This window comes from Hemicordylus capensis, chromosome 2 (genome assembly GCF_027244095.1).
Source record: "Hemicordylus capensis ecotype Gifberg chromosome 2, rHemCap1.1.pri, whole genome shotgun sequence".
NCBI lineage: Eukaryota > Metazoa > Chordata > Lepidosauria > Squamata > Cordylidae > Hemicordylus > Hemicordylus capensis.
In genome coordinates this window covers 83398163-83420742 of record NC_069658.1, presented here as the reverse complement: position 1 = coordinate 83420742, position 22580 = coordinate 83398163, and the positions used below count along the sequence as shown (strand labels likewise).

Below are 22580 nucleotides of genomic sequence, written 5' to 3'. Positions count from 1 at the left end.
TCTCCAAGTGCTGCGCTGCATTTTTCTCTATAGGAGGGGGTGGCAGCCATTTTCTTGCATGCTCCATAGCATTAGAAGTGTGAATGAAACAGGAGCTGTGTAAGAGCCTGCTAAAGAGCTCAGTGAACTTGTTGCTTAGCTGCTGAATACATGTGGAGGGGGAATGGGGAGTGATTTTCAGTGCTCTCTCCTCCCTCTATAAGTGTTATTTGGATGCCAGGAACACTTCCCCGAAGATCACAGAGCCATCAGTATGATACTAGAATATGCAGTTTTAGAAATTGTGGACAGTTGTGGAGAGCTGGCTGTGTATACAGGGAGCTTCTTGGTCCTTATGTCAATACAGGCAAACCTTGGTATCCGCTGGGGTTCTGTTCCATGTGGGGGGACCGCGGATGCTGAGGCTATGGATACCAAGGCATTGACCCTATGGGATGGTTCCTGGAATGGGTTAGGTTCCTGGAAGCTGGAAAAGGGGCAAAAGGGCCAAAAAAGAAAAGAGGAAAAAAAGAAAAGAGGAAAGTCCCATACCATGTTCCACAGGTGTCCATCTGTCCAGAAATGCTCCCACCCACCGGCCCATTTTTCCCAACCACCCCACAAAAAATTGTGGGGGAGATGCTTTTTAAAAAAAAAAAAAAGAGCCACAAAATGGCTCCTTACAAAACGGTGACCGGAAATGACCTCTGTGGTCACTTCTGGCCCTTTAGGAACCATGGATATATGGGTTTTAACCCTTTCATATCCACGGATAATGAAATTGGGTGTCAATTAGATTCCTGCAAATATGTGAAACTGTTGATAGTTCACGTATAATGAGTCCACATATAACGAGGTTTGTCTGTATGTAAATAATAAGCACTATCTGCTGAAGCACATGAAGTGCAATTGTAGCTGTTTAAAAAGAATAAGGTGAGACGCTGCCTCTACCCTCATCCAAATAGACCCCACTGGGATTGGACCCCTTTTTCTTTGAAGAATAAGTGCCCCTATGCGCTACAATACACATGGAGATGATTATTATTAAAGAGGAGGAATTTTTTCACAGCTGGTTTCCCCATACATATCCTTCTCCCCATTTGTGTCATTTAAAATGCTTCTGCTATAGGTTGCTGGCTCTCTCTGCTCCCCCATCAATGAAGACTGATCACCAAACTGAGTAGTGAATCTAAGCCCTATTCATGCATTATGTTCAACACTTGTACAATCTGTGTACAGTGTACACAGGTACAGTTAGTCTCATGTCACAATTAACACATGCACGGCAGTGCATTTCTTTTCTGTATCCTGCATTTCAAGGGCTATACCCAGGTGCACTTAAAAAATGAATGCAGCTCCAGTCATTCATAGAAAAATATGCACGTGTGTACAAACATCTGAATTCAGGGATGACATAATGTCTAAATAAGGCTCTAGTGGCCCTTGTGAAATTATTTTTTTCAAGGGTTTGATACTGAACCTGGTTTCTGGATAGTTTTTGCAATAGTTCAAATTGACATAAGGAGCAAGAAGCTATTTCTCTACTATGTTAAGCTAAGCAAAGCAAATAACATTTTTAAAGCAATGTGGCATTTAGAGCAGACGGGAACCAGGATGGTGTTTTCATTATATCAGTTTCTATCTACCACTGTTGTCTTTCCAGTTGCATGCTTCCCGGTGAAGCAGTTTATTCGCTTGACCCATTTCTATAGTAGTTTGGTGAATTAAATGCTCTTACTTCATTGCTTGCTCTCAGAGAATGTTCCTATGACTGAAGGGGAGGAAAGCAGATGTGTGTAAGGCAATGAATCAATCCTCTTCCCATCTTTCTCTAATACCAAAGGAAAATATCAATTTTCCTAATCTTTCTTCCCATTATCAAGTACAGTACTTCTATGATTTTAGTTATTTCTTTTGTTGTAATAAACAAGTGTACATGTATCTCATTCATGCGTGCTGAAACAAAACCTGAATGGGAAATTGTATTCTTTTAAAAAACAGTTATCAAAAATACATGATCCTCATCCCTGGGGGCGGGGTGGGGGGAGAGAACAAAATTGAAGTATGCATTGATCAATTCCAGTAATCAAAAATCTACATTTTGATCACATTCAGTGATCACCAAAAAAAATTTAACCATGTTTAACTTTATTTAGGGCACCACCTAAAATTAATTTCCTGCTTTGCTTCAAAAAAAAAAAAAGCGGAATTAAAAAAGAAGAGTCAATTTCTTTTAATTTTGCTCTCTACCACACAAAGGACCTGTGTCTTCCACTTAGTGCTGAAGACACTAAGTAACTGCTAGATTTTATATTAAAAGGTGGGAGCAGGAGGAACATCAATTATTCTGCCTTTGTCCCAGTAGCCTTTGGTGCAAGCTAAGATCTGTTTTGCACCTAGCAGAGCTAATCTAATTAAGTCTTGTTTAATGCTTGCTGTAGTCCATCTCAAGACACAAACCATAGACTTTTACATCATATCCACACACACACCCCACACACACATATGTTTTTTTTTTTGTCCTGCACAGCATCCAGCTTAAAGGATTTTCTTTTTTGTGGGGGGGATGGCAGAACTTGAACATTTACTTGTTCATGAATGTGTGACATTTCCATTGGTTCTAATAAAGTTATTACTCTCTTGTGGGTTTTTTTTATTTATTTAGGAGGCACTGGCCGACATCTAGTGCATTGTAACACAGGCAGTGCCAATCCACCCATGTTTCTGCAGGCTCTAGTACTGGTAGAAGAGCTTGTAGTCTTGTTCTTCTGTGCAAGAGTGCAAATACTTTGGGTAACACACCTGTATTCTGGAAGCGCTAATTCGCTCAAGCAGTGTCTTTCCAATCTGACTAGCACTTCCAAAATGTGGGTCCACTACCCAAAGCATTTCTGCTGCTGCACAAAAGCACAAGACAGAGCCTGCAGCAGTGCAGGTGGATTGGCACCACTTGTGTTAACTCTGCACTGGACAGCAGCCACTGTTCATAGCACCAGCATCCAAATAGCTGAAAAAACTCAGGGTTTGTTTGCCCCAGTACCTCTCCATTATTTAATGTTTTCCTACTCAACTCTTCGTGCATTGTTCTTTGCATGTGCCATTGGCTTTGAGAGATGGATTAAGATTGTTTAAAAACCAATACATGTAGTGGATGAGTGGGCACACAAATCCTCCAATACACAGAGTAATGTGTGACAGAGACATGACACACTCATACAGTCCCACGTGCATATGCCAGTGTGTGTAACTGTCTTCATATTTGTGAAGAGGAAGTATTGTGGGCTATGTTTGCAGTGTTCAGGTCACGTATGACCTTGTGCACTCATGGCAGGCCACATGGCCGCTCCTGCACCCACACATACTGGATCCCCTGCTGAGTGGGTGTGCTCCAAGGGTTTTTACTAATTTAAAAAGTTTTTAGTAATATAAAACTAATAGACTACTATAAACAAATACTATGTAGAAGAAAGGACTACTTTGTATATTCTATTTTTGTACATTTGTGTATTCTAGCAGACTAATAAAGAAACACTCCCATCTGGAAATGTGCCTCATCTCTTTAAAATCAGCCTGAAACCTGTGGGCAGTACTTCACACAAGAAGCAAATACACTCACACACTTAACTAATTGCAAACATCAGCTGTGCTAAGATATGAAGTGCCTTATTCTGTACTTTGGATGGCAGCGATGCCTTCCTGTTAGAGTTCAGTTCTACAGGTCCAGCCTTGGCTTTTCCAATAGAAAGGTGCCAGCAGGCCTGAAGCTTTGCAGAGTTGCTGGCAAATCATGTTTTGCAGTACTGTCTGGATGGTCCCTTGGTCTGAGGATTGTAGGGTATGAAAGGAAGCCATTCATCTGGCGAGTGTACATCGACTTATTTGAGTAGCAGGGTGTAACATGATCCTGGCTTTGTTAGCCACTTAATGTGCATTGTCCAGAAAGAGTTACCAGAAATGTGAATTGTTCACTCTTGTTCTGTTTTCTTGGTTCACTGCTCTAAAATTTCGTCTTACGTTGGGCCATTACTGATCAGGCATTCCCAGCTGACCAACAGCCAGTGACTAATTACTTTTCTCTCAGTCACAATTTTAGGAATCTCACTGTCTAATCTAAACAGATTCCAAACAGATTCTGTGCCTCCTGATCTGAATCCTGTTTGAATGCCATCTTTACATGGCTGTATGTAAACACAATGCAGCTTAACAGACACTAACCTTTCATCACAGTGACAAGTTAAACCAAATACAAGCCAGCAGAGTTTGATTACCTAGGCAGGAAGCATTTAGACAAGTCTCTCGATTGCTTAAATTACTCCTCCCTTCCCCCTCATCCTGTTGCCTGCTCCTTGCATAGGACTATGGTGTTGCATCACTCCCCGCCCTTTGAAGCTTGCTTTTTTGTGTCCTCTGCTGCAGTGCTCAGTCCAGCCAATCAGATAGCAGCGTTCCCAGCAGGCACTGGCCAATCCAAAGCTTGTGTTTGCTGGAAATATGAAGCCCTTAGGGGAAGGCAATAACAAAAGCCTTTCACTGCAGACAAATGTTAAGTGTCTGTGCAGACTTTTCCTGTTTTTAATTTTATTACTCTAAGAATGGAGGGCTTGTTGTTTCTTTCATGTTTCCCTTTCAACCAATTTTAATTATACATTTGTGCTACATCAGAGACTCTGGAACAAAGTGATCCAGCCTATTGCATCTAAAGCTAAAAATGTGGTAACCTTCTGGCAATACAAATATATTCCAGCGCTGTAAATATAGCTGACATGCTGAAGAATTTTAAGCAGTTGGAAAGGTCTCTGACACCACACGCGGTGCCCTAGAGAGCAAATGATGAGAAAAACAGAGCACGTTTTTTCTTAGTTTTATCAGCCATCTCCCTCTCTCTTTTAAAGGAGTGGGGATAAAATGTGTTTTCCCAGCTGTTAAATTTGTTAAAAGCAAACAGGCAATGCATAAAATTCTGTTAAATTTAATTGCTGTTAATCTTACCTCACTGCAGATTTTATTTTTCATATCTGTTTATTTTTAAAAAAAAAATTTAAAAAACAGGAGATCTTACAGAATCCTGTCATTTTACAATAACAAGCTAAAACCATGCAGAGAGCCATTTTTTTCTTGATATGCTGTTGAAAATGCTTAAAGGAAATCCCTTCTTCCCTAGTACTTTAGCTAATAGCATTTCAAAATACTTTCCTGCTGTTAAAAGGACCCTGAGGAAATAAGTTGCAGGTTACATGTTTTCTTTACATTGGTGCAGCAATCTGGGGAAAGGTTTAATGCAAAATTAGAAATCACACTGGTGACGTAAAGAGAGCCGACAAGCTGGAAACACGAGGCATGATTTCATTATTTATTTATTTCATTATTTCTGGAGCTAGGAGATGCAAAGGTGTACAGCAGGGGCGGCAGGGGAGATCATTCAGACTTGGCAATTGGTGTTAAATATTTAGAAGGAATATCCATGTAGCTAAATGGTATTGTTGCTTCAGGCTCCCAAAACATATTTAATGTTCTGAAAACAGAAATAAATGCTATGCATGTATATATACTGTATTTAATGAATTAAAGGTGTCATTATGTACTCCACCCCTCAAGCCTAATACATTCTATTTATCTGTGAGCAGTACTGAAGAGAACTCAGATAGGATTTTTGCTTGTTTAAGAGAAGATTGCAGAAACATATTTACTGACACACTGACTACCAGTGTGAATAAATTCTAATCTGTTCACAGTTACAGAATATGTGTTTGTATCTTTTTGTTATAAAACGAATTCACAAAGCTTTAGGAAAGCAAGATATTTAAAACTGATTATCTTTATCATTTGTTCAAAATTCTTTTTCTTAATATTATAGCTAAGATAAATGAAGGGGATCCAAAAGCATGTACATATTACATGCACAAGTTGTCTGTATTTAATGGTACATTGTGCGTGTACTCACACGTTTTAAAAAATGTGTAACTTCCTATTTAAAAAATCACTATTATCATGTTTTTGAAGACAAAGCAGATTTTCTCATGTCACCTACCGCTTTAAGTACTAGTTACTGGTATTCAGTTTATGCTAGCTGGCTGCCAAAGGAAAGCAATTATGTGCAATAATAGCAAAATTAAGAGGAGACTGTTGCCTTTTTACAGCAGGACAGAGCAAAAACCATTTCCTTCTCACAGCTGTATCTTGATTACTCTCTCCTTCTCTGTCTTGTGTTCATGCACACACACATTTTCCTGTGGCTTTTAATTAGAGGTCACTGAAACCAAGAAAGAGGAAGCTTGTAAACCACAGCTTTTGAAAGCAGATAAAAAGGAAGCCCTGTTTTTCTGGTGTGTGTGTGTATGTATGTATGTATTACAAAGTTCCAAAAATGTTTTTCTAACTGGTTTGTGGTGTTTTGCTTTGTTTTGTTTGTCTCTCTCATCTACAGGTGTTCTAGTTGTTAATGTTACGTGGCGGAATAAAACTTACGTTGGAACACTGCTTGATTGCACGAAGCATGATTGGGCTCCTCCCAGGTAAGCAGCCATGTCAAGTCTGGTTTTTCTCTGCTTTCTTCTCCAAAATCTGGCATGCAAACCAAACAGAGACTAATAAAAATATATATACCATGTAACTGAAACCATACATGAGAAGATTAAACTCTGTGTTAGATGCAGTAAAATGTAAACATGACGGGGAACTTTGTTTTCTGGTGTTAAAAATCATTTCATTATTAAGACACGCCATTTAGTGCCTAATTTGCAGGGGGAGAACCACTGACAGTATCAACCCCCAGCACAGTACCCCTCCAGTGACTGTTGCTGGTGTCTATCTTATGTTTCTTTTTAGATTGTGAGCCCTTTGGGGACAGGGATCCATTTTCTTTATTTTATTTATTATTTCTCTTTGTAAACTGCTTTGGAAACTTTTGTTGAAAAGCAGTGTATATAAAGCCACCGAGGTGCTTCCAGAATCGGGTGCGATCCTGGTAATTCTTCTTGTTACAATCCATAGAGTTATCCATGTTATGGATAGTCCTGCCTTTTGAGGTGTCATGGATGAAAACCAAACAGGCACCTTTCTCCATTGTTGCAGTTAACCTACCTTGTCCAGAGAAGCTTGGCTGGCAGCTACTGGCCCTGCATTTAGGAGACACAGCAAGACATTTTTAGGATAGATTTGATGACATCGCAATTTTATTAGAAATGATTCCTTTTATGCTTCATCGAGCTCTTTCTCATGATCGGGGAGAAAGGGCTTGAAGGGGCGGAGGAAGCCTTGAAAAGCTTACCTCCCTGCAGACAATCCCCTTGTCTTTGCTGGGTGGATCGCCCATCCAGATGATTGCTGGCTGCCCCAGCAGCAGAGGGTTGGAGGCCAGGCTGCATCGCCCCAGCCCTCCCATAATGCACCATGCAAATGTGTGGAGCATTATGGAGATTCCCCCTGCAATGGACAGCTGTCTGGAGTGTTAGAGCATCGGCTGAAAGCAGCTGACATTGCCACACAATTAACAAATCAGGGCTAAGGGAGCACTCGCGCCCTTAACCTCATTTAAGTGGGTGCAATCCTGGTAGTTCTTACGTGCGGGCAAGACCGGGATTATCTTCCTTAGCCCAGTTTTGCCTGCGCATGAGAACAGCCTCCTTCTGTTGCAGTATATTGTCATTTGGTTTTGGTTTTATTTTTCTGTTTTATATATTGTGTGTGTTAATCTTATTCTATTGTAAACCTCTAAGGAGGCCATTTTTTGCTGGGAAGTAAAGTGTAAATATATGTAATAAATAAGAATAAGCATCAGATATGCACAGATTGTGCTTCTCCTTTTCATCTTTTGAAGATGACAGTATAGGAGATGGCTTCTTTTTCTTTAAGGGCGACTGAAGCTATTGATGTTTCTGTATGGCCTGCATGTTGTTTTGATTTGTACTTGGCCCATTATTTATTGTGGTGTTTTCTTGATTGCTTGTTTCTGACACCTGCTTTTATTTACACAGGTTCTGCGAATCCCCAACAAGTGACCTGGAAATGCGAGGTGGTCGAGGCAGAGGAAAACGCGCAAGGTCTGCAGCGGCTGCAGCTGCACCTGGGACCGACGTTAGTTTTACAGAGTCCAGAGGACTGCAGAACAAGAACAGAGGTGGTGCCAATGGCAAAGGGAGGCGGGGCAGCCTTAATTCGAGTGGCCGCAGGACTCCCCCAAATTGTGCCATGGAGGATGTCAAAGTCAGCCCCTTGTCCACAAATAAGAGGAAAAACAAGCCACCCATGGAACTAGACTTGAATTCCAGCTCAGAAGACAATAAACCTGGAAAACGTGTTCGTACCAATTCTAGAAGCACTCCAACCACTCCCCAGGGGAAACCAGATACTACTTTTTTGGACCAAGGCTGCTCTTCTCCTGTTTTGATTGATTGCCCACATCCTAACTGCAACAAAAAGTACAAGCACATTAATGGGTTGAGGTATCACCAGGCTCATGCACATTTGGACCCAGAAAACAAACTGGAATTTGAGCCTGACAGTGAAGACAAAATCTCAGATTGTGAAGAAGCGCTCAGTAATGTGGCACTTGAATGCAGTGAGCCAAGCACAAGTTTATCCCATTTTGATTCACTGAAGGCACCGGCTTCTCCATGTTCGCTCAGTGCCCCTGGGACACCAAAGGGGAAAAGGGAGCAGGCTCATAATGGCAAGAATTCTGGCAAGAAGAGAGGCTTGAATAATGAACTGAGCAACCTCCCAGTCATTTCTAATATGACAGTGACTTTGGAGAACTGCTCAGTGGCAGATAGTAGTTTGGCTGCTGAAATGCCCAAACTGGAGGCTGAAGGACTAATAGACAAGAAGAACCTTGGAGAGAAGGACAAAGGTAAAAAAGCCAGTAACTGCAAGGTGGATAAAAACCTGTCTAAGCTTAAAACTGCCAGGCCCATTGCACCAGCTCCAGCTCCAACACCACCTCAGTTAATAGCTATCCCCACGGCAGCCTTTACAACCACCACTACCGGTACAATCCCAGGATTGCCCTCACTGACGACGACTGTTGTGCAGGCGACACCAAAGAGCCCTCCACTAAAACCTATTCAACCAAAGCCCACAATTATGGGAGAGCCAAGCACTGTAAACCCAGCTCTCACATTACTTAAAGACAAAAAGAAAAAGGAGAAGAGAAAGCTGAAGGACAAAGAGAGTAAAGAGAGTGGAAGTCCTAAAATGGATTTGAAGCTGGGAAAATTAGAAGACACAAAGGGGTCTGGGAAAGAGATCTCTGGACATTTTTTAAAGGAACATCTCAGCAAGAATGAAGTGTTACCTAATGGACTGTCAGAGTCTCAAGAGAGCAGGATGGCAAGCATTAAAGCTGAAGCTGATAAGGTTTACACTTTCACAGACAATGCACCCAGCCCTTCTATAGGGAGTGCCTCCAGAATGGAATGCAGCACTTTGGTGAATGGACAGTCTTCTATGGCGCCACTGCATGTGTTGACACAGAATGGGGCAGAGGGGGCAGCTGCTAAAACCAACAGTCCTGCTTACTCTGATATCTCTGATGCTGCAGACGATGGTGGTTCTGACAGCAGGTCAGAGGGCATGAGGTCAAAGGCCAGCTCTCCTTCAGATATTATTTCTAATAAGGACAGTGTTGTAAAAGGGCATTCTTCTACTCCAGTACAACCACCTCAAGTAAAAGACTCCCATTCTCCCTATTACCATGGCTACGATCCTTATTATTCTCCAAGTTACATGCACTCTGGGCAGGTCAGCACCCCTGTGGCTGGGAACAGCAATAATACACAGGGGATGAAGATCAAAAAGGAGGCAGAGGAAGAGGCTGAGAAGAAAGAGAAGGCAGAGCCAGCAGAGTCCAAGAAAAGTGAAGCCAGTTCCACTAACTTGCAGCCTCAGCACCAGTCAGTAATAACTCAGAGGCATCCTGCACTCGCCCAGTCACTTTACTATGGCCAGTATGCTTATGGACTTTACATGGACCAAAAGTCTTTAATGGCTTCTAATCCTGCTTACAGGCAGCAGTATGAAAAATATTATGAGGACCAGAGACTAGCAGAACAGAAAATGGCACAAACTGGGAGGGACTGTGAGAGGAAGAGCGAACTTCCCCTCAAAGACCTGGGAAAAGATGACAAGCTGAAAAACATCCCCTCTGCTACTATCTCGAAAGCTCCTTCAACACCTGAGGCCAGTAAAAACAACACAAAAATAGGGTCATCGGTCTCGAATAAAACTGAGGAGACAAGCAAATCACAGATTCTTTCCAATCATCAGCAACAGATTCAATCTGATAGCTTCAAAGCAAAGCAAATGGAAAATCACCAGCTTATAAAGGAGGCTGTGGAAATGAAATCTGTTATGGATTCCATGAAACAGACTGGTGTAGATCCTACTACAAGGTTTAAACAGGTGAGACTATTGAGGCTCAAATCAATTCAAGCTTAGATTATTTATAATAGGTAGTAAAAGATCTTGACACAGGTTTAGTGTGTGCTTTTTCTGACTTTCTCAAAGACAAGATTTTGCCACTATTTTTTCACTGTGCACCTATGTTTTAAGCAAGCTTCTTTATCTCAGGATAACTTCAGAGGCTACAGTAGACTCAAGCAGAAATTCTGTGGCAGAATCCTGAGAAGTACTCTATTTAAATTATCTCCTGGACTCCCTCTTCTTAATTGAAAGAAGGGATCCGAGGTAGGGGTGTGCCCATGGCTCGAACACTGTTTGGGAGCGAGGAGTCCTATTTCTGATCTTTCCAGAAGAATCTGCTTGGCTATTGTGTGAAACAGGATACTGGACTTGATAGACCTTTGGTCATATCCAGCCTAGCCCTGCTTATGCACTGAACTCTCCAATCAGAATTTCTCTGTTTAACAAAAACTGGCAAGAGGCCTTTTCCCCCCTTCAAGGTGTAGGGCTAGGAACTTTTGTTTGTTTGTTTGTTGTTAAAGATCCCACTTTAGGCTGCCATATTCTGTGATATTTAGGGCAAAGCACCATGGAAATTACCATCGTTTCAGCTAAATGTTAGAATGAGATTATGAAGTTTATTGATTTACCTTGTCTCCTGAAATATTTATGACTTATGTGCTGCTATTTTAGTCTGGAGAAATGGGAGCATTATCAATAGTGAGTGTGTCTGTAGAGGTCTGTATAACTAAAAAAAAATGCTTTCAAAAGCTTTAAGATTAGCGGTTCAACTGGCTATGGACACAAACCACACAAGTGGCTCTGTAGCCTAGAGGTGTGAAGGCCCAGGGGGAAATGGCAAAAATTTGCTAGTATTTTCAATTATGTGTTATTTACTGGGCCAGAATAGGGTATAAAAACAAATAAATATGGGTACAGGATATGTAATTTGTCTATAATTACTGTGACACTGGTAACCCATACTTATGCTTACTTTCTCAAAAGCAAGACTCACTGAGATCATTGGGGCTTCATCCACTTAAGTGTGCATAGAATTGCAGGCTTGCTGTGTATGATGAGGATATACTATAAGAGTTCAGTGTCACCATTGCTTATTTAAAATGTTTCTACCCCCACCATTCAACATATTGTGGATAGTGTTTAATTGAATAGCCAAATGAATTACTTCATCCTTAATAAGCTTATTTTCTCAGCTTTTACTTTAAAAACTACTGTTTCTTTCTGATAAACAATGAAGTCTGTGTTCTGGCTAGGATCTAAAGAGTTATTCTATTATACGTGTGCTTCATGGCTTGGGGTATGCACAGGAGGATGTTGGTTTTTTTCTTTCCCCCTGTTAAACAGCAAAGAGACATTGAGGCGATTCTCACGATCGGCCAAAAGTGGGCTAAGGGAGCCTAGCCCACTTTTGGCCAATCGTGTGCTGCAACGGGAGCCACACGGCTCCCAGCAGCAAACCTCCCAAGGTACCCTTTCGCTTAGCCGAGGTTAATGTAGCGAACGCTCTGTTAACCTCATCTTTTTGATCATGTGTCGCCGTGGGGCACGGCGACACACGCGTAGACCCCCAACCAGGAGGCTCTCCAGGATGCCCCGCACACTCGCACAGGGCATCCTGGAACTTCCAGGGGCCGTGCGGCCCCTGATCTCCGCAGCCCCAGCTGGCTCCATGGCAGAGCTAGCAGTTGTGTGGGCAGCCAATCCGGCTGCCCAGGGCTCCCTTTCGATTGTTTGCGGGGAGAGCAGGCTAAGCCTGCTCTCCCTACAAGCCCCCTTACGGCAAGCCTCACTGATCAAAATATCAAAAGATGTTTGCAATAAGGAAAGGTCGGAAAATTGTTGTACAAGAAACATAAGCCTAACCTCATCTGAAATGTATGGAATTAATAGCTGTGCCTTGGATCTTAGACACTCTTTGAGGTCATTCACAGAATCAGAAATTATGTTTTGCCCAGGTTTGGGATCAATGTGTCCCCCCAATTTTTGGATGTGTGGAAGCAAGGCTGACACAGAGATGAGCACCTAGAGCGCCGGTCTCCTGGAGGAATCCCCCAATGCGCCGTGCTGGTCGTGTGGTGCATTGTGGAATTCCACCAGCCTCTGGAATGCTGCACCGGTTGTCCCCATGGCGACTGTGAGCACAGCAGCGTGGTTGGGGCCATTCTGGATCATCTGCAGGATAACCTTTGCAGCTGGGGCCAGTCCGGATCGTATGCAGGATAACCCTTAACCCTGCTTTCCCTCCACCTGCCCGCACAATCATGTGAAAGGCCCCAATCACTTCTACCCAGGTTTTTCTCCTATCTTGCTTCCACACAACTAAAAATTGGGAGCACACACAGCTCCCAAACCTAGGTAGAACACAGTTTTTGATTGTGTGAATGACCTGTTTCTATGCTCAAGTAATAAAACCTTTTTATTTACTACAATGTTATTTATTTTAAACTTGTATTTTATTCCTATTTTCCCAGCTGACAAAAACTAATATATATTTAGCAATGTTTGGTGTAGTTCTTGAAGCTCCATATTTAACACTGATGTGCCATTCACCAGGCGGTGGGGGAAAGGCTGGTCCAATTCTCATCCCCCTCCCCCAGCAATAGCAGAAATGTTTCTGGGAGTGCAGACTGTGCCCCCAGGCAATCCGGATCACACAGCACAGAGCTCCGGAGGCCAGAATGACACATTCTGGCATTCAGATATTCCACAATGCCACAAGCACGGTGCATTGACAGGATCCCTGGGTGCTCTAGGCACCCATCTCTGTGATTGCTTGAGCTAGATGCAGCCCGAATGAACATACGATCCTGGAGCTGGGATCAATCACACGCTCACACCCTTAACCCTGGCTAAAAGCTGGGGTACAAAGCTGGGCTAGGTGGCACTGCCCCATCAGGATCTGGCCTGATCCTAGTGGTTCTCACACATAGCCTAACCCAGGCTGGGCTTCCCTAACCTGGTTTAATCTGCGTGTGAGAACAGACTCTGAATAGCTTTGTAAATTTTGTTGATGGTATGCTGGATATTGTTTTGGATACGATTAAGACCTTTATTTTATTAAATGTCATAAATAACAAATTATAATTTTATCTGCTAGATAAATTTTATCTATAATTCATTTCATATTATTTAAGTACTAAAGTGAGTTTAGTTTTGATAACAAAGTGTAGCATAATTTCAGTTTCCCCAAATTTCCATTCTTTTCCAAATCTTTTCTCCCCGCTCCCTCCAAAAAAGGGATTGGCTCCCCCCCCCCCCGCCCCACTCCGACAAATGACTTCAAAATGTGTGGAATTCTGCATCCCTGCCACAGGCTAGATTTTTCTTTCTCAAATATTGGCCTCTTACGCTGCACAGTAAATAACATTTGCAACTTGTGGGAGTCTCAGAAGTTATGTGTAACATGGCATAGGGTTTGCTGTTCATTTAAAGAAAGACTGTACCTTGATTGTGGCTACAGCCAGTGTGCCATGAAGATTCTTCTTTTAGGGCAGGATTGCACAACTTTAGCCCTCCTGCAGATGTTGGACCACACTCTCATAATGCCTGACTATTTGTGTCTCAGGGCCAAAGCTGGGCAGCCTTGTTTTAGAATGTGCATTTATAATGAATTGAATAGATGTTTTTCTCCTCCTCCAAATCAGGACCCAGATACAAGGACGTGGCACCAATATGTATATCAGCCAAAATATCTTGATCAACAGAAAACAGAGGAATTGGAACGTGAAAAGAAGTTAAAAGAAGATAGCCCTAGAAAAACACCTAATAAGGAAGCCTCGTTCTCCAACCTTCCTGTCTCATTAAACAGCATTAAAGAAGAGCCTAAGGAGATCAAGCGTTCTGATTCCCAATCACTGGAGGAGAACAAGATAAAAAATGATGATCGAAAGACTCCTGTAAATTGGAAGGAGTCACGGGGAGCTAGAGTGGCTGTTTCCTCTCCAATGACTCAGCATCAGTCATATATACAGTACTTGCACGCTTACCCTTACCCACAGATGTATGATCCCAATCATCCTGCATACCGTGCCGTATCCCCCGTCCTCATGCACAGCTATCCAGGTATGTACTGAACATAATTTGATGGACACAGATAGTTCAGTGGCCCATCTATTTTGACACTGCTTGTTAGCAGCAAAAGAAAATTAGTAGCTTCACAGACGACATTTGTTTTCAAAGTTCTGATAGTGAAATAGATTTAACAGAAGCAGTTTTTTTTTAAAAAAATGAACTATCAACATTCCTAGATATCGTTTCTACAACCCGTGACATTCTGCTATGGCCATTACACAGGCAGATAGTTTATTGCCTATAAAATATTCTAAGCATTCACTGTCAGAACTATTATAGTTCCTATTCCTTTCACCTAAGAGTACCTATAAATGTTTGAAATGTCTATAAGCTCAACCCACTTTATAACTTAAATTCATTAGTCTGAATTAGCTGGGGTGAGAGTGGGAAATCACATTGTATGAATACAACTTTTGTCATCTGAATACAATGCATTTGGAATTGCCTGCTCCCCAAATGTAACTTGATATGGCATTTATTGTTTATCTGCAGGAGCCTATCTCTCGCCAGGGTTTCATTATCCTGTTTATGGGAAGATGTCTGGGAGAGAAGAGGTGGAAAAAGTCAATACCAGTCCTAGCATCAATGTAAAATCAACCACTGAATCTAAAGCACTGGATTTGTTGCAGCAGCATGCCAACCAGTACCGCAGCAAGTCTCCTGCTGTAAGACATCTTTTTTTGGTTGCTAAGGAATTGCACATATTGGCAAGATTAGGATTTGGGAGGGTCATCTGAAGGCATATCTCTGCAGGAGAAGTGGGATTTCTGCATGTTCCATATATACCACCACAAAAAGCCCTGTTTCTCACCAGCCTGCTAAGCTTCTCTATATTATTATTACTATTAGTAGTAGTAGTATACAACCTTTCAGGCCAAGGCTAATCAAAGCAGTTTACATGCCAGTAAAGAAAAACAAAATGATCAGGATTCTGCTTGTGGTGGCTGCTGCTGGTTTCTAAAGCTGCAGCAGGCCTGATGTAAATAACCTCCAAGAGAATTACCACCTGGAAGAACCTGGCAATGTCTGGTTCCCCTTTTCTGCACAGCTGTCCTAAATGACAAGGACTACATGATGAGATGGCGATAGTGCTCACCTCCAGCCCTGGGACACTCTTTTAACTACCCTTATCAGAACTCTTGCTGCATTTGCAGTAGCATAAAGGAAAGTGATGTAGATATTCAGATAACAGCACAGCCAATCAGAAGTGATGTCCATGGAACGTGCGATGGTTCCTGGGCCAGCGGATCAGGGACTAACTGCAAAAGCAAATGTGTAGGTTTCGTGTTATAAAGCAGAAGTAATGGGTATCTATAAGGGGCGGGGGGCATTGAGGATGGAAATGGAAATCCAGAGATACATAAAGTTGGCACTGTATGTGGCACCATAGCAAGAAAGTCTTATTTAAGAATTGTGAGATAGGAAGTTGGGTTGCATGACTAATTTGAGCTGCCATTCAGCAGCCAAGATTAGGAAGGCATGGGATTTAGTTTGAATGCTCATAGTTCCTATATGAACTGGGTACTCTGCTTTATTTCCCCCCCTCCAAATTGTATTTATCCAACCTGAAGTGCAGCACGGAAGTTGAGCTAAATGTATATATACAAACACGGCAGAAGAGGGAACGCAGCACTATCTTCTGCACATTTCCTTGGTTTGTGCAACTTCCCTGTCAGGATGTAAAGCAGTTATGTGGTTTTCAATAAGGCAGAGCACACTTTAACTGCTGAAACAAAAACCACTTACCATAACCTTCTGTTAAATAGGTTTTCTGCTTCTCCAGCCAACTGAGTGCTGGTTTTATTCCCAGAGTAGATTAGAGTAGCCCAAGAGCAAGTTGACACAAGCTGCCCGTGGTTCAGATTGGAGCTGCCAGGCATCAGCGGAATGCGAAATAGGCAGGTCTGCAGAGTTGATGGGAAAAGAAAGAGTTGGGAGCAGTTGTGTCACACTGGAGAACCCTCTAGTGCTTTGCTGAAATCTGCTCTAACACAGAAGAATCCTGAGTCAGAAAGATCATTGAAAAAACAAGAGCCAAAATGTTTTGACTGTTATCAACTGAATACTTAAGTGTCATATGTTAATTGTTTTAACAACCTTTTTGTTTTCAGCCTGTGGAAAAATCTACAGCTGAGCGTGAAAGGGAAGCAGAGAGGGAGCGAGATCGCCATTCTCCCTTTAGCCAGAGACATCTTCATACACATCATCACACGCATGTTGGAATGGGCTACCCACTAATTCCAGGTCAATATGACCCATTTCAAGGTGAGCAGAAGCTTCCTGCTTTGGAACCATTAAAGTGGTTGGATTTACTCTGTGAACTTGGTATTCTGAATAAGCAACATTTAGGGAAAGGATATGATAATTGTTATTAGCTTGGGGATCTTCCTGGTCAGTGGTGATTTCTGGTCACCACTGACCAAAAGGGATGTGCATGGAACCGGCTGGCCCCGTTCAGTTCGAGTCCAGACTGGACTCAAACCCGACCCGACCAGTTCAGCCCGGCACCCCCTCAACCCCCCACCCCTGGTTCAATCCAGGGAGGGTTCGCGAGTTATTGTTTTTATTTTATTTTTTAAGTCACTTACCCCCTTCGGGGGAGTTCCTTGAGGCAGCAGGGGGGTCCATGGAGGTTTCCCCTCCACCCGCTGGTCTCCCTTATTGCCACCAGCAGCCCCTTTGGCCACTTTTTCAGCCCATTCGGGCCTTCGAACTGAGGCATGGTAGCCATTTTGGATGACGCCATGCTTGCACAGTTGGCCTCTCTGAGGCCTGACATGACGCAGGCTTCCCTCTGAACAAGTTTGTGCACATCCCTAGCTGGGAGGTCTCTGCTCTGCATACTGGCACCAGTTGAAGCTCATTTGTCAAGCATGCAGAACAGGGACTCAGTGATAGCTCTCAAGCTATGGAACTCTCAGCTGAGATCTGCACAGCTTCCTCTCCCAGTCTTTTGTAGGAGGTTGCCCATTTTATCTAGGTTTTTGGCCAAATGAGTTGAGCTTTGATTATTATTATTATTATTATTATTTTATTAATTCGATTTCTACACCACCCTTCCAAAATGGTTCAGGGCGGTTTACACAGAGAAATAACAAACAAATAAGATGGATCCCTGTCCCCAAAGGGCTCACATTCTAAAAATAAACATAAAATAAGACACCAGCAACAGTCACTGGAAGTACTGTGCAGGGGGTGGATAGGGCCACCTTTCTAAGGTTGCAGATGTGTCTTTTTTTAAATTATCAGGATGTTTTTATTGATGTTTTATGATTGTTTATTTTTATACATGTTGTTCACCTCCTTGGGGTCTTCAGATAAAGGGTGACATTAAAAATATAAATAAATAAATATTTCCCTCTATTGTTTGCATGGTGTTTTCCTACAAATAGTGCATTATCAGTTGCACATGATGGTATTGTGTAGCATATTCTAGAATATCGTTCACATACGTATTTCAGATTTCCATGTGAACTTATGTCAAATGGATACAAAACAGCCAACAATATTTGCATGTCATTTAAAATAAAAGCAAAAAGTAAAAAAGGGACCCTTTCTAAGATTCTTCCCAACTGCAGAATCTGAATTGTTTTTATTTCATCACACCATCATGGAGGTACAAATGGGCTCACAGTAAGATACAGAAAAGAGTCTCTGGACCTGTATTCTGAAAATATTAAAGGCTATTTTTCTCACAGATTTCTCACTGTATAGCAGCAAAGACATGTTATACAGTTTGTAGCTTAAATGGTGTTAATTCATTATGTTCACCCAGTACCTTTCTTTCTTGTCTAGAAGTCTTGACTGTTTCAAAATGCAATTGAATGGTTCTGTACGCCTTATGGGATACATTATGTGCATTCAAAAGGAAAAACGTTAAAATGATAGCTATTATGAACGTATTATGTTCCGAGCAGCAACCACGTCGTTGCTGTAACTCACTGTGACTTTTGATTCTTGTTGTTTCCTGGTGCCTATTATTTCGACTGAGCTTCCTATTCAGAAATTCATACAAGCCATTTAGCACCATGCAGTGCGGTACTTGGAAAAGAATACAATAAGGCGGAATGCCTTCTTCCCTTGTAAAATGCCTATTAGGTGGAATCTTAAGAAGGCATGCTGGTTAGAGCAGGCAGGCAGGTTTTCCCCCTTCTGCTTGCCTGGAATAATTACGTATGCCTTCTGCACAAAGTGCAGCAGTGCTGTTGTGATTCATGTCTTGTTAAAACGGAGCTCTGTAGCTATTGTCGAGACTCTCTGGAGTACAGCAAACTGAGAAAATACATCCACTGAGATATACTGTTTCACCTTTCCTCCAGGGCTGACCTCTGCTGCCCTTGTTGCCACTCAGCAGGTGGCTGCTCAGGCATCTGCATCTGGTATGTTTCCTGCACAAAGAAGGTAAGTATCCTGTAAACCTTAAATTATATGCATACAGACATCTTAACAGAGTGGAGAAGGAGGAAATTGTAGGTTCTGAGAGTGGAGGTCTGCATAGACCTTAGTCTTTATAGGGCAGCTGCTTTGTTCAGTTAATAGCAGCATTATTCTACCCATTATCACATTTTCCTTGGAGCTGTTACCATAGCATAGATAATTAATCACTGAAGCAGACTATTGTCTCTTGAAATATTTGTACTATCTTGCCCATCATGTCAAAGCAAGTCATTTAGAACTCCACAGAGCAGGGCTTTAGGGGGACAAAAATTATACTGTTTTGAAGTCAATTTATGTTGGCTTTATACGCTGTCTCTCTCTCCCCGCCCCCAAAGTCCTTGTTTTTTTCTGATGTCTTCATATATTTTGTAGAAAATGGGGGCAGTACTTTGAATTCACATAACATGCAATCTGCATTTCTTTGTAAATAATTTATCTGCTTTTAAATAGGATTACTTTTCAACCTTTCAAAGGAAATGGAAACCTTATATATAATTAAATGCAAACTAATTCAGTGCAGGTTTTAATGATGTGGCCCTTCCAGTGTTGCGGCAATATAATTCATGATCTTCTTCTTCTTTTTCACCTTACTGGAATTTTTATTGTAAATTATTGAAAAGCACATTGAGGTAAATAACCGTCTTTTCTCTCTCTCTTATTTTTCAGAGAATGATAAATTTGGAAATGTACCTTGTCATGTGACTGGATCACATGAAAAAACCAAGCGCTTTATTACAGACATCAGTTCCATGGTGTTAATTTGAAATGCCTTAATGGCAGGCAAAAACCAGTCATTTCATTTTTGTAAATTTCAGATTTTTATCACAGAGTAACAAATGTTGCTGTATTTAGACTTCTGTTTTTATATATATATATATGCTTATATATATATAAATATAAATATATATATATTCTTTACTTTTTTTGTATCAGTAATCAGGCTCGCACAAAGGGTCTGCTGCTAAGTTGTAAACCACAAAGTAAATGAAAAGAAGTGTATTTGTCTTGTTTAGAAAGCGTTAACCACAAAAGGTTGTTTGTTCCTTTTCTCTTTTTTCTGTTTTCCTATCTGTAAATAACTAATGTTATGTATCTGTGTGCCTGAACCTTGCATACCCTTCTAATATTGCCCACAACCCTCATTAGAGGCTAACTGTGATGACGACGATGACACTTTGGTACAATTTAGATGTCTATTTGGTGGCTCCTATTAAGATGCATCAGTGTAAAATGTTACTGTATTAACTGTTTCATTGTATTGTGTATTGTGAAGAATATACATTTGGAAGGCATGGGGTTGCCAGTACCACAAAAACTGTGTTGTACATAATGTATAGGTTTTAAATGGGAAAATAATGATCATCTGTGAATAAGGAAATGTCCTTTTTATAATCTTGAATGGCAAATAACCCAATAGCCTGCATACCAGAAGACGTCTGTGATTGTTCTATTACTTGAATAGTCCTGCAGTCTTTTTTTTAATGTTTACAATTATCCCGTTTTAGAAGAGAGACTTTAATGCCATTGCCTGGTTACTTGTTTTATGCTGTAATCTAGTTTATTTTATGTAAAATGTATATTGAATGCTTTCATTTTTATACCTGCCTTAAATAATTTGGCAATCAGAATTAAAAAAAAAAGCTGTTTTTGTACTTTCTGGTGTCGCATGGCTGATTTTGAAAGTATTGAGCACTCTCTCGTGTGCTCATGAGAATTTTGACCTGAATTAAGGTCGGAAGTGGGGGCTTGATCACAAGCGAAGTTCCAACTGGTAGCATGGTTTTTCTTTCTACCTTGTTCCAAAGCAGGGGACGGAAACTGGGTAAAACGTGCTTGTCATTACTTGCAGGTGCCTATAGTTTATGAACTGCCCTAATATCAACATTTATTATTTATTTATTTTTACATGTATATCCCGCTCTTCCTCCAAGGAGTCCAGAGCGGTGTACTACATACTTAAGTTTCTCCTCATAACAACCCTGTGAAGTAGGTTAGGCTGAGAGAGAAGTGACTGGCCCAGAGTCACCCAGCTAGTAACATGGCTGAATGGGGATTTGAACTCGGGTCTCCCTGGTCCTAGTCCAGCACCCTAACCACTACACTACACTGGCTCATTTTGTAGTGGTGGTAGTGGTAGTAGTTGCCATAGCAGAGGTATTTTGTTTTGGTTTTTTGGTCTATAGAACTTCTTCTTTATTATTTGTATATCATGCTTTTCTAACGAAATAACGCAAGGCAGCTAACAAAATAAATATACAAAGCAGACAAATTGAAAGATCTTTCTTGGTGGCATGTTGAGGAGTGGGTAGCCACTGACAGAATCTAAGAACACAAGAATCTCCTATCACAAGGGCAACCAGACATAATCTACGGATTATATTATTTATTCATTTATTTATTTATTTGATTTCTATACCGCCCTTCCAAAAATGGCTCAGGGTGGTTCACACAGAGAAATAACAAATAAATAAGATAAACAAAATGGATCCCTGTCCCCAAAGGGCTCACAATCTAAACGAAACATAAGACAGACACCGGCAACAGTCCCTGGAAGTACTGTGCTGGGGGTGGATAGGGCCAGTTACTCTCCCCCTGCTAAATAAAGAAAATCACCACATTAAAAGGTGCCTCTTTGCCAAGTTAGCAGGGGATTATATTATATTTTATATTATAGAGCTGGAAAAGGTGCAGAAGAGGGCAACCAAAATGATCAGGGGCCTGGAGCACCTTCTTTAGGCTAGGCTACAGCATTTGGGGCTCTTGGAGAAGAGGTCACTAAGGGGAGACATGATCGAGGAGTATAAAATTATGTATGGAGTGGAGAGGGTGGACAGAGAGAAATTTTTCTCCTTCTCTCACAACACTAGAACCAGGGGTCACCCCATGAAACTGAAGGTTGGGAAATTTAGGACCAACATGGGGAAATACTTTTTCACACAGCGCATAATCATCTATGGAATTCTTTGCCACAGAATGTGGTGGCCACCAGCTTGGATGGCTTTAAAAGGCGCCTAGATAAATTCATAGAGGACAAGTATAGCAGTGGCTATTAGGTGGCTATAGGCCACCTCCAGTCGCAGAGGCACGATGCCTCTCAATACCAGTTGCAGGGGAGCAACAGCAGGAGAGAGGGCATGCACATACCTCTTGCCTGTGGGCTCCCGAGAGGCAGCTGGTGGGCCTGTGTATGAAAAAAGGATGCTGGACTAGATGGGCCTTGAGCCTGATCCAGCAGGGCTGTTCTTCTGTTCTTAATCCTGATTTTAAAAGCAAAGTTTACAATCCAATACAGTATGTTGCTCAGCATGGTCTAATATTTAATTAATTAATATTTTAACACCATGTATAATTTGAATGATAACCTATATCAATATGCTTAATGCAGCCCTGATACTCCTCACTACAATGGTGAAACCTGCGGAAATGCTATTTCCACAACCATAGCTTCTGAACAGTGTCAGGGCTGCCTTAGAAGTCTGCAGCAGCCATGGAGCACAACTTTGAAGCTGTAGCACTGTGCATCATGTTAGCCAGTATCCCAAGTGTGACCTCATGATGTTTATATAAAGAGGCATTATGATATTTTCTTAATCATCCCTAGCATGGAATTTGCTTTTTTCAATGCCTCTGCATTTTCATTGAAAAGTGCATGAGCCTAAGAAGTCTTTCCAAGA

The 22580-nt window shown here is 41.6% G+C and overlaps 1 protein-coding gene across 5 annotated transcripts in view; it reads left to right on the top strand.

Annotated features, from left to right (window-relative positions):
* The window catches only part of ZNF608 (zinc finger protein 608), a 145412-nt gene extending 124854 nt beyond the window's left edge, over positions 1-20558 (top strand). For 4 of the 5 annotated variants that reach the window (XM_053293533.1, XM_053293532.1, XM_053293530.1 and 1 more), the window contains 7 exons: positions 6404-6491; positions 7953-10377; positions 14043-14460; positions 14962-15134; positions 16581-16734; positions 18789-18870; positions 19573-20558. In XM_053293533.1, coding sequence (XP_053149508.1) covers positions 6404-6491; positions 7953-10377; positions 14043-14460; positions 14962-15134; positions 16581-16734; positions 18789-18870; positions 19573-19579 — 3347 coding nt within the window. In that variant the 3' untranslated portion in view covers positions 19580-20558. Of the gene's footprint in view, positions 1-6403; positions 6492-7952; positions 10378-14042; positions 14461-14961; positions 15135-16580; positions 16735-18788; positions 18875-19572 lie in introns of those variants that run through there. The other variant, XM_053293534.1, reaches the window with a different exon arrangement.
* The last annotated feature ends 2022 nt before the right edge of the window (positions 20559-22580 follow it).